The sequence below is a fragment of the Bufo bufo genome, chromosome 7 (genome assembly GCF_905171765.1).
Source record: "Bufo bufo chromosome 7, aBufBuf1.1, whole genome shotgun sequence".
NCBI classification, from domain to species: domain Eukaryota; kingdom Metazoa; phylum Chordata; class Amphibia; order Anura; family Bufonidae; genus Bufo; species Bufo bufo.
This window is the reverse complement of record NC_053395.1, coordinates 215091813-215104781: the sequence shown is the minus strand read 5'-3', so window position 1 is coordinate 215104781 and position 12969 is coordinate 215091813. Positions and strand designations below refer to the sequence as shown.

General features: G+C 46.0%; 1 protein-coding gene across 1 annotated transcript in view; it reads left to right on the top strand.

Annotated features, from left to right (window-relative positions):
- The window catches only part of THSD7B (thrombospondin type 1 domain containing 7B), a 594761-nt gene that overhangs the window by 561878 nt on the left and 19914 nt on the right, over positions 1–12969 (top strand). The window contains 2 exon segments of the mRNA XM_040440450.1: positions 9590–9749; positions 12222–12395. Of these exon segments, the coding sequence (XP_040296384.1) occupies positions 9590–9749; positions 12222–12395 (334 nt within the window).

Below are 12969 nucleotides of genomic sequence, written 5' to 3'. Positions count from 1 at the left end.
ATGGGGAGATGGGAGAAAACCCCTGCCAGATTCCTCATGCAGCAGCTTATCTTCTGAGAACAAAAGGATGTTGCAACTCAAATCCAGCAAGCCCGATCCTTACCTCCCCAGACATCCCGAGACCCTCATGGCTGCTGCTCCTACTGAACTCGAAGATTCAAAGGACATTTATCTAATACATGCACGGCCAGCTTAAATCTATGCAGGGGATTTTGGACCTCTGTTGGGGGGGATTTGGCGGCTACATGCTATCATGGTAAATGTAAGAAAAGCAAATCCCAGAATTCAGGGGTGTCGGTAAATCAGACATTACTCAGATAAGAATCCTGGAGGTGTGTGCTTTATAAGAGCTTGTGCATCAGGATGAACCTAAAAGAACAAAGTTGCAGGAGGGTGGTCTACTGACAATTGAGCAATCCTTGGTGAATCTGTAACACAGAGTCTTTTCTTACTGTATATGTACTGAAGTCATAGGTGTGATTTCATGTATTGCCAGGTGGCATCTGTGCTGGCAATACCTGCTCTGTACCAACAATTTCACTATTTGTCATGCATCTTCAGATACTACAGAGTTGCCTACAGCGCACCAGTTTGCTGTTTGACCATAGCATTCAATGGTTTGTGCATTTTGTTAAAAGGGTCCTTTGTGTTTCTGCAGGGACTCCTGATCAGCTGTGATCTGTGGAGGAACCTGTGCTCAATTTTCCTACACTGCCTCCACAGGAGAAACTGAGTATTACACCGTTTCCAATAAACTGCATGAACTTGTTTCATCCTCCAGAGCGGGAAACTCTCTTTTGTGATCCTGTTTTTTTAACCCCTCCTCTATCAAAAGGGTTTTCTAAACCAGACAATCCCTTTAAATACAGAATTGGTACACAATGATGTGCTCTGGGTCCAATAGACACTCCTTGGTAAAACCGGTTTCTTGATGCCACCTTAGACGGCCTTCAACCTGTGAATTGCGATCTCCCGAGAGGATCGGTGGGAAATCATAAAGAGTAGACTTTCTTCTATGTTACTTTTCCCCCATTGACGTTTAAATTGCTCCTGCATCCTTCCAGCTGTGGCTCAGACTTGTCAGAAGAAGATAATGGATTTTCTAAAAGATGTTATTTACCGGGCCATTTCTACAAGTCTGAGACTATGCGTATACGGTAGCGATAGCACAACAGATGCCGTTCGGCGTAGATTACACACTTAGCATATCGTCCACAGCGGGCGCGGTCCTGATTTCTAAATGCAGAGTAAATATTCCAAGTCTAAGTACAAAATCTATTTCACATGGATCAATTTTCTCACTTTCTTCTCCTCCTGGGGGATTACAGTGTGCAACATTTTACAGAAGTTTTAGAAATGTAACTTTTTAGTTTTTCTGACTGGTTTTCAGAGCTTGATGAATTAGAATGTAACTGATATACCATAAATATCCAAGGATCGTTCTCATTGAGATAAGGGAATGAGGGCCCAGAGCATTAGGAGCCCCACAGCCCCTCACTTACATTCTAAACCACGTGTTTATAGGGGAACTTGGCGCTCAGCCTTTTATTTTTGTATTAGCCAAAAAAAAATGTTTTATTGAAATAACTTGGAGCTTAGACAGTTTCTGACAGATCTGTAGAATATCATAGAATGAAAGAGGCGGCATAGATATTACAGTGTATGAAGGCAATAATAGACGGAAAGCATTTCACACAATGGAACCACATCGGACAACCTGCCCAGGAATGACAGTGACTACAAGTGTGCATGAAAATTCACTCAGAAGAAGGGCATTCTCTAAGGTTCTGGTCCAGATGAGCAGGTGGTGCTTATTAAACTTGGCACAGCTGGACTGGCACAGCGGAGTGAATATAGCAGAGCCGGACTAGAGTTGATTTAGTAAAGCTAGACTGGTGTAAAGTAGTAGAAGTGACTGGGTAGGGATTTTGGTGCTGCTGGGGAGGTACAGTATCTTGTGCTGCACTTTAGTATTTGGCACAGCTGAGGAGGTATTTTGTGTGGCTCTGGTATTTGGCACAGCTGAGGAGGTATTTTGTATGGCTCTGTGGTATTTGGCACAGCTGGGGAGGTATTTTGTGTGGCTCTGCCTCTGTGGTATTTGGCACAGCTGGGGAGGTATTTTGTGTGGCTCTGTGGTATTTGTCAAAGCTGGGGAGGTATTTTGTGTGGCTCTGTGGTATTTGTCAAAGCTGAGGAGGTATTTTGTGTGGCTCTGTGGTATTTGGCACAGCTGAGGAGGTATTTTGTGTGGCTCTGTGGTATTTGGCACAGCTGGGGAGGTATTTTGTGTGGCTCTGTGGTATTTGTCACAGCTGGGGAGGTATTTTGTGTGGCTCTGTGGTATTTGGCACAGCTGAGGAGGTATTTTGTACGGTACTGTGGTATTTGTCACAGCTGGGGAGGTATTTTGTGTGGCTCTGTAGTATTTGGCACAGCTGGGGAGGTATTTTGTGTGGCTCTGTGGTATTTGGCACAGCTGGGGAGGTATTTTGTGTGGCTCTGTGGTATTTGGCACAGCTGAGGAGGTATTTTGTGTGGCTCTGTGGTATTTGGCACAGCTGGGGAGGTATTTTGTGCTGCATTTTAGTATTTGTCACAGCTGGGGAGGTATTTTGTGTGGCTCTGTGGTATTTGGCACAGCTGAGGAGGTATTTTGTGTGGCTCTGTGGTATTTGGCACAGCTGAGGACATATTTTGTGTGGTTCTGTGGTATTTGGCACAGCTCAGGAGGTATTTTATGTGGCTCTGTGGTATTTGGCACAGCTGAGGAGGTATTTTATGTGGCTCTTTGGTATTTGGCACAGCTCAGGAGGTATTTTATGTGGCTCTGTGGTATTTGGCACAGCTAAGGAGGTATTTTATGTGGCTCTGTGTTATTTTGCACAGCTGAGAAGGTATTACAGGGCTCCAGATGGCGACCAAAATGGTCGCCAATGCGACTTAGAATTGCTGATTGGCGACAAGACTTTGTAGTCTTGTCGCCATTTGCGCCTAGACTCGCCGCTACTCTGCCTCTCACACACGAGGAGCTGACATGGCACGTGCTGCTGTCAGCGTGTGTCATGTTCTTCTCAACAGCACAGGGGAGAAGGAGGCAGTCCCTCCCCCCTGCGCCACTGCCACCAATGGGCTGATAGCAGGGAGGAGGAGGGGAGGGGCTATGGCCACTGTGCCACCAATGAATATAGTTTATGCTTAATACAAACGCAGGCTGCGCTGCGGGTGCCGGCCATATCCCATACCGGGCACCCAGCCTCTATGACTGTGTGCTGCAATCCGCCGCTATTAAACACTCAAGTGCGGCACCTTAGGGGTTAATAGCGGCGGATCACAGCGCGCAGTCATAGAGGCTGGGTGCCCGGTATGGCATGCGGCCGGCACCCGCAGCGCAGCCTGCGTTTGTATTCAGGCATAGACTATATTCATTGGTGGCACAGTGCACCGTACCCCCCCCCCCAACCCCAGTATTATAAAGTAGAATCATTGGTGGCGCAGTGCGCCCCCAACCCCCCACCCCCCCAATTATTATAATCATTGGTGGAAGTGGCCACAGGGTCCCCTCCCCCCTCCTCATTGGTGGCAGTGGCAGTTCCGATCGGAGTCCCAGCAGTGTAATCCTGGGGCTCCGATCGGTTACCATGGCAGCCAGGATGCTACTGAAGCCCTGGCTGCCATAGTCTGCTCCCTGCTGCTGTGTGCACCGAGCACAGGGCAGCAGGTAGAGTGTAAAGTCCTATTCACCCTGATAGAGATCTATCAGGGTGAATAGGACAAGGGATGAAAGGATGAAAGATCCCAGGTTCTAGCCCCTAAGGGGGGAAATAGTTATTAAATAAAAAGTAAAAAAAGAAAAAGGTTAAAACAAACACCAAAATATTAAGTTTAAATCACCGCCTTGCCCAATTTTACATATAAAATATATAAACAATAAAAAAAATTACACATCGCCACGCCCGAAAAAGTGTGAACTATTAAAATATTTAAAAATATCTCCTATGCGGTGAACGCCGTAACAGAAAAAAAAATAAAAAAACTTGCAATTTGCCATTTTTTTGTCACCTTGTCCCAACAAAAATTAGGTTAGGACTGTTCTATTATGGTCCAGACGTTCCATAAAATCTGGAATGCTCACGGCTTTTTTGGTGTTTTATTTCTTTCACGTGGTATCGAGTATCGCAATACTTTTTTATGGTATCAAAATCGAGTCAAAATTTTGGTGTCGTGACAACCCTCGGTAAGACTTTTTTTTTTTATTATACCGTAATTATATGTATTTTAAATTTGGTGACTAAAAGTTTTTTTTGGCTCCTAAATTTTTCAGGTTAGGAGCCAATGGCTCCTTGATATTTTTTTTAGTCTGGAGCCATGTATTATGTGCTTCACTTTAGTATTTGGCACAGATGAGGAGGTATTTTGTGTGGCTCTGTGGTATTTTGCACAGCTGAGAAAGTATTATGTGCTGCACTTTAGTATTTGGCACAGCTGAGGAGGTATTGTGTGCTGCACTTTAGTATTTGGCACAGCTGAGGAGGTATTGTGTGCTGCACTTTAGTATTTGGCACAGCTGCGGAGGTATTTTGTGCTGCACTTTAGTCTTTGGCACAGCTGAGGAAGTATTGTGTGCTGCACTTTAGTATTTGCACAGCTGAGGAGGTATTTTGTACGGTACTATGGTATTTGTTTAGCATTGTGTAGTGATACTGTTGAGGTATTCTGTGTTGCACTGTGATATATTTTGACACTGCCGGGAGGGTATTTTGTGCTGCACTATGGAGTGTCTTTCGTGCTGCTGAGGAGGTATTTTGTGATGCTCTGTAGTACTGGTTTGGTACTGTTCATTTGATGACGTTAAGGTACTTTGTGTTGGATGGTGGTATTTCTGTGACACTGCTGGGGGGTGGGGGTAATTTGTGATGCACTGTGGTATTTATTTGGCACTGCCCCAGAGGTATTTTCAGTTCTTATTGCAGTGGTGCTATTGGGGGAGTAACATATGTTTGGATGTTTCCATGTTGCTTTGCTGCAACTATTTTTTAGCTATATGGGAAGGGGGGTAATATTGTAGGTGGACTGGTGGTATTTCTGTGCCAGGGCTGATGTTTAATCCCAGCCACCCCGGAGAGTAGTGCAATTTTTTTTTTTATATATAGATAGATGATAATAACCTCAGTTTTTGTAAAGTTCTGATTATGGCATTATGTGTTATCGCAGCATTTGATGCTCTCAGCTTCTTTTATTTTCCTCATCACCGCTGTGTAGTTAAATCCCTCTAAATTGCAATTCCACATATGAGGCTGAAGGATTTTGAGCGATAATGTTGAAATAATGAATCTGGCTAAGAATAACTTCTGAGCAACTCATTAGTTCTAGAATGCTTCTATTTTTACAAACTGGATTATTTAAATGGTTTTGTTCTTGGGTTCGTGTGTCCACTCCGACCCCCTCCCTCGCTCATTATTTCTCCCGCCGCTGGAATATAGATTTGCTAACCTGCCATTCCCCAGCCTTATTTTCCCACTCTTACAAATAATGAATTGCTTCCTCGTTTACAAGTTTTTTCTTTTTCCAGGTTTTTTTTTTTTCTTCATTTTCCTTTGACACTTGTCAGAATAATAAATGTAAATGGTGCTGATGTTTTACATCTCCAGAAAAACTGTGAAAAGTCAACATTATGCAGTAGCCGTTTAATGCCGCACTTGTAGATGTGGGTCATTATCCAACTATTCTGCTTATTTTGTGGTGTTTGGTTGGTACAATGATGCGCTCAGTGTGGACAGCAGGACCACTAAAGGTGACGTTTATGCTGCTTAATGAGTATGTCTACCTATAAAGGTTCAGTAGAGTGACTCCACCAGCAGAATAGTGAGTGCAGCTCTGCCGTAGGATGTAAGAGGCAGTACAGTAATGTATGTACAGTCGTGGCCAAAAGTTTTCAGAATTACATAAATAATGGAAATTGGAAAAGTTGCTGCTTAAGTTTTTATAAAAGCAATTTGCATATACTCCAGAATGTTATGAAGAGTGATCAGATGAATTGCATAGTCCTTCTTTGCCATGAAAATTAACTTAATCCCAAAAAAAACTTTCCACTGCATTTCATTGCTGTCATTAAAGGACCTGCTGAGATCATTTCAGTAATCGTCTTGTTAACTCAGGTGAGAATGTTGACGAGCACAAGGCTGGAGATCATTACGTCAGGCTGATTGGGTTAAAATGGCAGACTTGACCTGTTAAAAGGAGGGTGATGCTTGAAATCATTGTTCTTCCATTGTTAACCATGGTGACCTGCAAAGAAACGCGTGCAGCCATCATTGCGTTGCATAAAAATGGCTTCACAGGCAAGGATATTGTGGCTACTAAGATTGCACCTCAATCAACAATTTGTAGGATCATCAAGAACTTCAAGGAAAGAGGTTCAATTCTTGTTAAGAAGGCTTCAGGGCGTCCAAGAAAGTCCAGCAAGCGCCAGGATCGTCTCCTAAAGAGGATTCAGCTGCAGGATCGGAGTGCCACCAGTGCAGAGCTTGCTCAGGAATGGCAGCAGGCAGGTGTGAGCGCATCTGCACGCACAGTGAGGCGAAGACTTTTGGAAGATGGCCTGGTGTCAAGAAGGGCAGCAAAAAAAAACATCAGGGTCAGAAAGTATGGTGAATGGACTGCTGAGGACTGGGGCAAAGTCATATTCTCCGATGAAGCCTCTTTCCGATTGTTTGGGGCATCTGGAAAAAGGCTTGTCCGGAGAAGAAAAGGTGAGCGCTACCATCAGTCCTGTGTCATGCCAACAGTAAAGCATCCTGAGACCATTCATGTGTGGGGTTGCTTCTCATCCAAGGGAGTGGGCTCACTCACAATTTTGCCCAAAAACACAGCCATGAATAAAGAATGGTACCAAAACACCCTCCAACAGCAACTTCTTCCAACAATCCAACAACAGTTTGGTGAAGAACAATGCATTTTCCAGCACGATGGAGCACCGTGCCATAAGGCAAAAGTGATAACTAAGTGGCTCGGGGACCAAAACGTTGACATTTTGGGTCCATGGCCTGGAAACTCCCCAGATCTTAATCCCATTGAGAACTTGTGGTCAATCCTCAAGAGGCGGGTGGACAAACAAAAACCCACTGAGGGCTCTTTCACACCTGCGTTGTTGTCTTCCGGCATAGAGTTCCGTCGTCGGGGCTCTATGCCGGAAGAATCCTGATCAGGATTATCCTAATGCATTCTGAATGGAGAGAAATCAGTTCAGGATGCATCAGGATGTCTTCAGTTCCGGAACGGAACGTTTTTTGGCCGGAGAAAATACCGCAGCATGCTGCGCTTTTTGCTCCGGCCAAAAATCCGGAACACTTGCCGCAAGGCCGGATCCGGAATTAATGCCCATTGAAAGGCATCAATCCGGATCCGGCCTTAAGCTAAACGTCGTTTCGGCGCATTACCGGATCCGACATTTAGCTTTTTCAGAGTGGTTACCATGGCTGCCGGGACGCTAAAGTCCTGGCAGCCATGGTAAAGTGTAGTGGGGAGCGGGGAGCAGTGTACTTACCGTCCGTGCGGCTCCCCGGGCGCTCCAGAGTGACGTCAGGGCGCCCCAAGCGCATGGATCACGTGATCACATGGATCACGTCATCCATGCGCATGGGGCGCTCTGACGTCACTCTGGAGCGCCCCGGGAGCCGCACGGACTGTAAGTATACTGCTCCCCCGCTCCCCACTACTACTATGGCAACCAGGACTTTAATAGCGTCCTGGGTGCCATAGTAACACTGAACGCATTTGGAAGACGGTTCCGTCTTCAAATGCTTTCAGTACACTTGCGTTTTTCCGGATCCGGAGTGTAATTCCGGCAAGTGGAGTACATGCCGGATCCGGACAACGCAAGTGTGAAAGAGGCCTTATTCTGACAAACTCCAAGAAGTGATTATGAAAGAATGGGTTGCTATCAGTCAGGAATTGGCCCAGAAGTTGATTGAGAGCATGCCCAGTGGAATTGCAGAGGTCCTGAAAAAGAAGGGCCAACACTGCAAATACTGACTCTTTGCATAAATGTCATGTAATTGTCGATAAAAGCCTTTGAAACGTATGAAGTGCGTGTAATTATATTTCACTACATCACAGAAACAACTGAAAGAAAGATCTAAAAGCAGTTTAGCAGCAAACTTTGTGAAAACTAATATTTGTGTCATTCTCAAAACTTTTGGCCACGACTGTACATAGTGATTCCAGCAGAACAGTGAGTGCAGCTCTGGAGTCAGAGGCGTAACTACCATAGCGGCAGACCATGCGACTGCTATGGGGCCCAGGGCAGGAGGGGGCCCAGTTGGGATCATCCTCTCTTCTAGAGGAGGTGAAAACTTGGTCAGGACTCTACCCTCGAAAGGAACAACTTTTAGCAAATGAGGCAGTGGAAAAATGCCCCAACGGTCATTGAAAAGGGTTTACGCAGAAACTCTTCTGTCCTGTGTGGGGGGCCTGGTTTGATCTTTGCTATGGGGCCCTTTCTTCTCTATGTACTCCACTGTCTGGAGTATAATAGAGGATGTAACTCAGGATCAGTACAGGATAAGTAATGTATATACACAGTGACTGCACCAGCAGAATAGTGAGTGCAGCTCTGGAGTACAATACATGATTTAACTCAGGGTCAGTACAGGATAAGTAACATTAATGTATGTACACAGTGACTCTACCTGCAGAATAGTGAGTGCAGCTCTGAAGTATAATACAGGATGTAACTCAGGATTAGTACAGGATAAGTAATGTATGTACACAGTGACTCCACCTGCAGAATAGTGAGTGCAGCTCTGGAGTATAATACAGCATGTAACACAGCATCAGTACAGGATAAGTAATGTATGTACACAGTGACTCCACCTGCAGAATAGTGAGTGCAGCTCTGGAGTATAATACAGGATGTGGCTCAGGATCAGTACAGGATAAGTAACATATGTACAGAGTGATTCCAGCAGAATAGTGAGTGCAGCTCTGGATTATAATACAGGATGCAACACAAGATAAGTAATGTAATGTATGTACAGTGACTCCCCCAGCAGAATAGCTACTGCAGCTCTGAAGTATAATGCCGGCCGGATGTGGCTCAGAATCAGTACAGGATAAGCAATGTAATGTATGTACACAGTGACTCCAACAGCAGAATAGTGAGTGCAGCTCTGGAGTATAATACAGGATGTGGCTCAGGATCAGTACAGGATAAGTAATGTAATGTATGTACACAGTGACTCCACCTGCAGAATAGTGAGTGCAGCTCTGGAGTATAATACAGGATGTGGCTCAGGATCAGTACAGGATATGTAACATATGTACTGAATTTCTTGTTTGTATTCTAATTTCCAGAGCTGAAATATAATCTCCGCTCAATGATCTCTGCAGGGAAAGAAATGAAGAAAGGGCACTTCTATGTCAGTTTGTGGACTTTATATCCCATAGTTCTCTATAGGGTTTTTTCTGCATATTGAGCACCTTTTATGTACAAAGCATAGTGTGTATAACCAGATCAGTGAGTGCACTAATTACCCCACTCTCGCGTTCAGCGTGTGATACAATGATGCATTTCTGTTGATCTTTACAGAACGGTCAGTGTGGAGAAGGACTGAAGTCCCGGAACCTGACGTGTTTGGCGCACAACGCCTCCTCCTCCGCTGTGAAGCTACAAGTAGACCCCAAATTCTGCGGTCAACTGCCAAGAGAGGAAAGTGCACTGAGTCTGCCCTGCCACGTGCCCTGCCCAGGTGAAGGCTTTGCAGGGAACCATTGAGCTGATAATTAACCATTTCTGTATGAGAGCAGTGAAATGTCAGGGATTACTTTACATAATACATGCTAATGAGTAGCATCCAGTAATTACACAGCTACACCGGGCAGAGTCACTGACTCCTTGCTGTCTCCTGATACTCTGCCTATGTGAGTGTCAGTCCTCACTGTAGGTCTGATATTTTATTCATGAACCTGGAAGCTGGGATAGACAGTAGAGCATGAGATTGTGCTGCCGTGCATGGAATAGTGGAAGGGACTGAGCTAAAATAAAACGTAAATGTTAAGATTGATGCATTTCTCATGAATTAAACATGCCATTATCTTGGTAAGCAATGAGGAGTCCTGGACTGCTGTCTAACAATTAGCTATTTATGGGACAGGTGCATAATAATTGAGGACGTCTACATGTCCTCTGCCCATCCATCCGATTCAGCACATGCAACCCCACTGAACCCCAGCATGGGGGCTGGACCGTCAACATGTCCGCCACCTACTGGTGGAAAGGGAGATTGTCATCTGGACAGACCACTCCATTGGTGGAAAGGGAGACTGTCCCCTGGACTGTGGACAGACAACTCCGTTGTACTGTGTCGTACTTAGTTCAGGGTCTGAAGAAGTCCTAGACACGAGGAACAAAGATTTCCTGCATCAAGCATCAAACAATGTTTGTTCCATTAATAAAGAGCATCTCTATAGGAAATGCTTTAAGTGCTGCACACAGTACGTCTAATCAGTGCATTATAACAGCTTGTAGAGGATTATTCTTTTTTTTAAATGGCTGCTCTCCTCCAGAAACAAAATCACTCCTGTCCATGGATTGTGCCTGGTATTGCAGCTCGGCTTCACTTAAGTGGATACGTCAGAGCTGCAATACCACACACTACCTGTGGACAGGTGTGGTGCTGTTTTTGGAAGAAAGCAGCCATATTTTTCTAATTCTGTAAAAGACTTATTAATGTGCTGCTTGGCTGAGAGGAGGCACAACATGGTTGCACTGAAGTAGTCACCACTGAGATGCCATGGGGCTGTGGCTGCCAGCGACCCTGTGCCATGCTGCACATTAATTTACACAGAGGTGTACCCTGCAGCTGCAAATCTGTCACAGGGCTCCCACCTACCATGTGCATTTGAGGGCCCTTAGGCACCAAGGCTGGGGTGACTGCTATCTCTACCCCCTGAATTTACCTGAAGCACGTGCTGTAATTCAGAACCCGTATGAGAACCTGGGGTGCCATTTCCTTAAAGGGCATCTGTCAGCAGTTTTGTACCTATGACACTGGCTGACCTGTTACATGTGGACTTGGCAGCTGAAGGCATCTGTGTTGGTCCCATGTTCATATGTGTCCACATTGCTGAAAAAAATGATGATTTCATATATGCAAATGAGCCTCTAGGAGCAACGGGGGCGTTACCATTACACCTAGAGGCTCTGCTCTCTCTGTAACTGCTGCGTCCTCTCCACTTTGACAGGACCAGGTGTAACACATACAGGTGGTGGGGAAGTGACCACTGAACTCCACCCGCACCCCTGTCCCTGCCTACTTGCCTCGCAAGTCCTAGCGAGAAGGAACAACTGGTCGACAAACCCTTAGCTAGGAAAGTGCAGGGAAGACAAACAATAACCAAGAGAGCAGAAAGGTAATGGAGGAGCAAGCAGAGAATCGTCAGGAGAAGCCGAAGTCAGGACCAGGAGGGAACGCCAAGACCAAAGGATGAGGCGGACAGGAAATCAGAAGCCAAGCAGGAACAACAAACCAGGAGGGACCTCAATAACAGGCAATCTGTGGCCAGCAGATTGCCTGTTTAAATAGGGCGCTAGTGGAGTCATGTGACGTGGCCAGCGTCACATGACTCCTGAGTTCTAATGCTGCCGAGCGCCGAGTGGTTACCATGGGAGCGGGCGACACCGGGTGCCCTGATGACGTGAGCGCGCCCCGTCTGGTACGCCGGTAACACCCCCGTTGCTCCTAGAGGCTCATTTGCCTATATTAATACATAATTTTTCTCAGCAATGCGGGCACATATGGACATGGGACGAACACAGATGCCTTCAGCTGCCAAGTGCACATCCAACAGGTCAGCCAATGTCATAGGTACAAAACTGCTGACAGATGCCCTTTAAAGTTTTTTTTTTTTGTGACCGTCTTTGGATTTCTGCATTGTTTGCTATACTACGCAGGTAACAGAAACAAGTGTGAAATAGAAATCTCCCTCTGTCTCCTGTGGAGGATTATCTCCCACGACTTTGTGCATTTTATCTCCCTGTAACGTATGCAGCTTTGCATAAAAAAGAGCAGCCGGTGGCGCAGTGTGGGTCATGTCCCAGGTGCATCATTACGGCGAGTACGAGGCGCCGCTGCTGGCTGACATTTCTAGATTGCGTTATGTTCGGCTCCAGAGAGCGGACGTTACATTCTAATCACCTGATATGTCTGCCCGGCTTCTAGGTGACTGTCATCGCACAGACTGGTCAGGCTGGAGCGCCTGCCAGGTCGCCTGCATCGATGGACGCAGCTTCGAAACCAGCGGTCGCCAATCCCGATCTAGAACCTTCATTGTCCAGTCCTCCGAGAACCAGGAAAACTGCCCAAAGCCCGTCATCGAGACTCGGCCATGCACAGGTTAATTTACAAAACTGCCATTTGTTGTTACCCCCATAAATGACTAAAAGAGATTGTCTTATTAGGACAAACATTGGGAAAATTGGGGACATACCTGCGAACATTTTAAGCCCCATCTCTAAGCATACTGAGAACACCCACTTTAGGGCACCTTTGCATAAGCCCCTTTTCGGGTGTTTATGGTTGGGAGTTATAGCGGAGAGAAGCCCCCGATCCAGGAGACTCCACCCAACCAGGTGTTTCCGCTCATTCACATTCGTTAGATTTAGGACACTGTTTTGGCCCCCATCAGGTGAAATGGAACCTATGGCTACACTTAGAGGGGTTTTCCGAGATCTTTATACTGATGATCTATCCTCTGGATGGGTCATAACTATCTGATCGGTGGGGGTCTGACACCCGGAACCCCTGCCGACCAGCTGGAGCGCTGCATACTTCTCCCTGCTAGGCCAGTGATGACACGTTCATGTGTCACGTGGCCTAGGACCAGCTCAGCCCCATTCAAATGAAAGGGGCTGGCCGCAATACCAAGCACAGCCACTATGCAATGTACGGCGCTGTGCTTGGTAAGCTG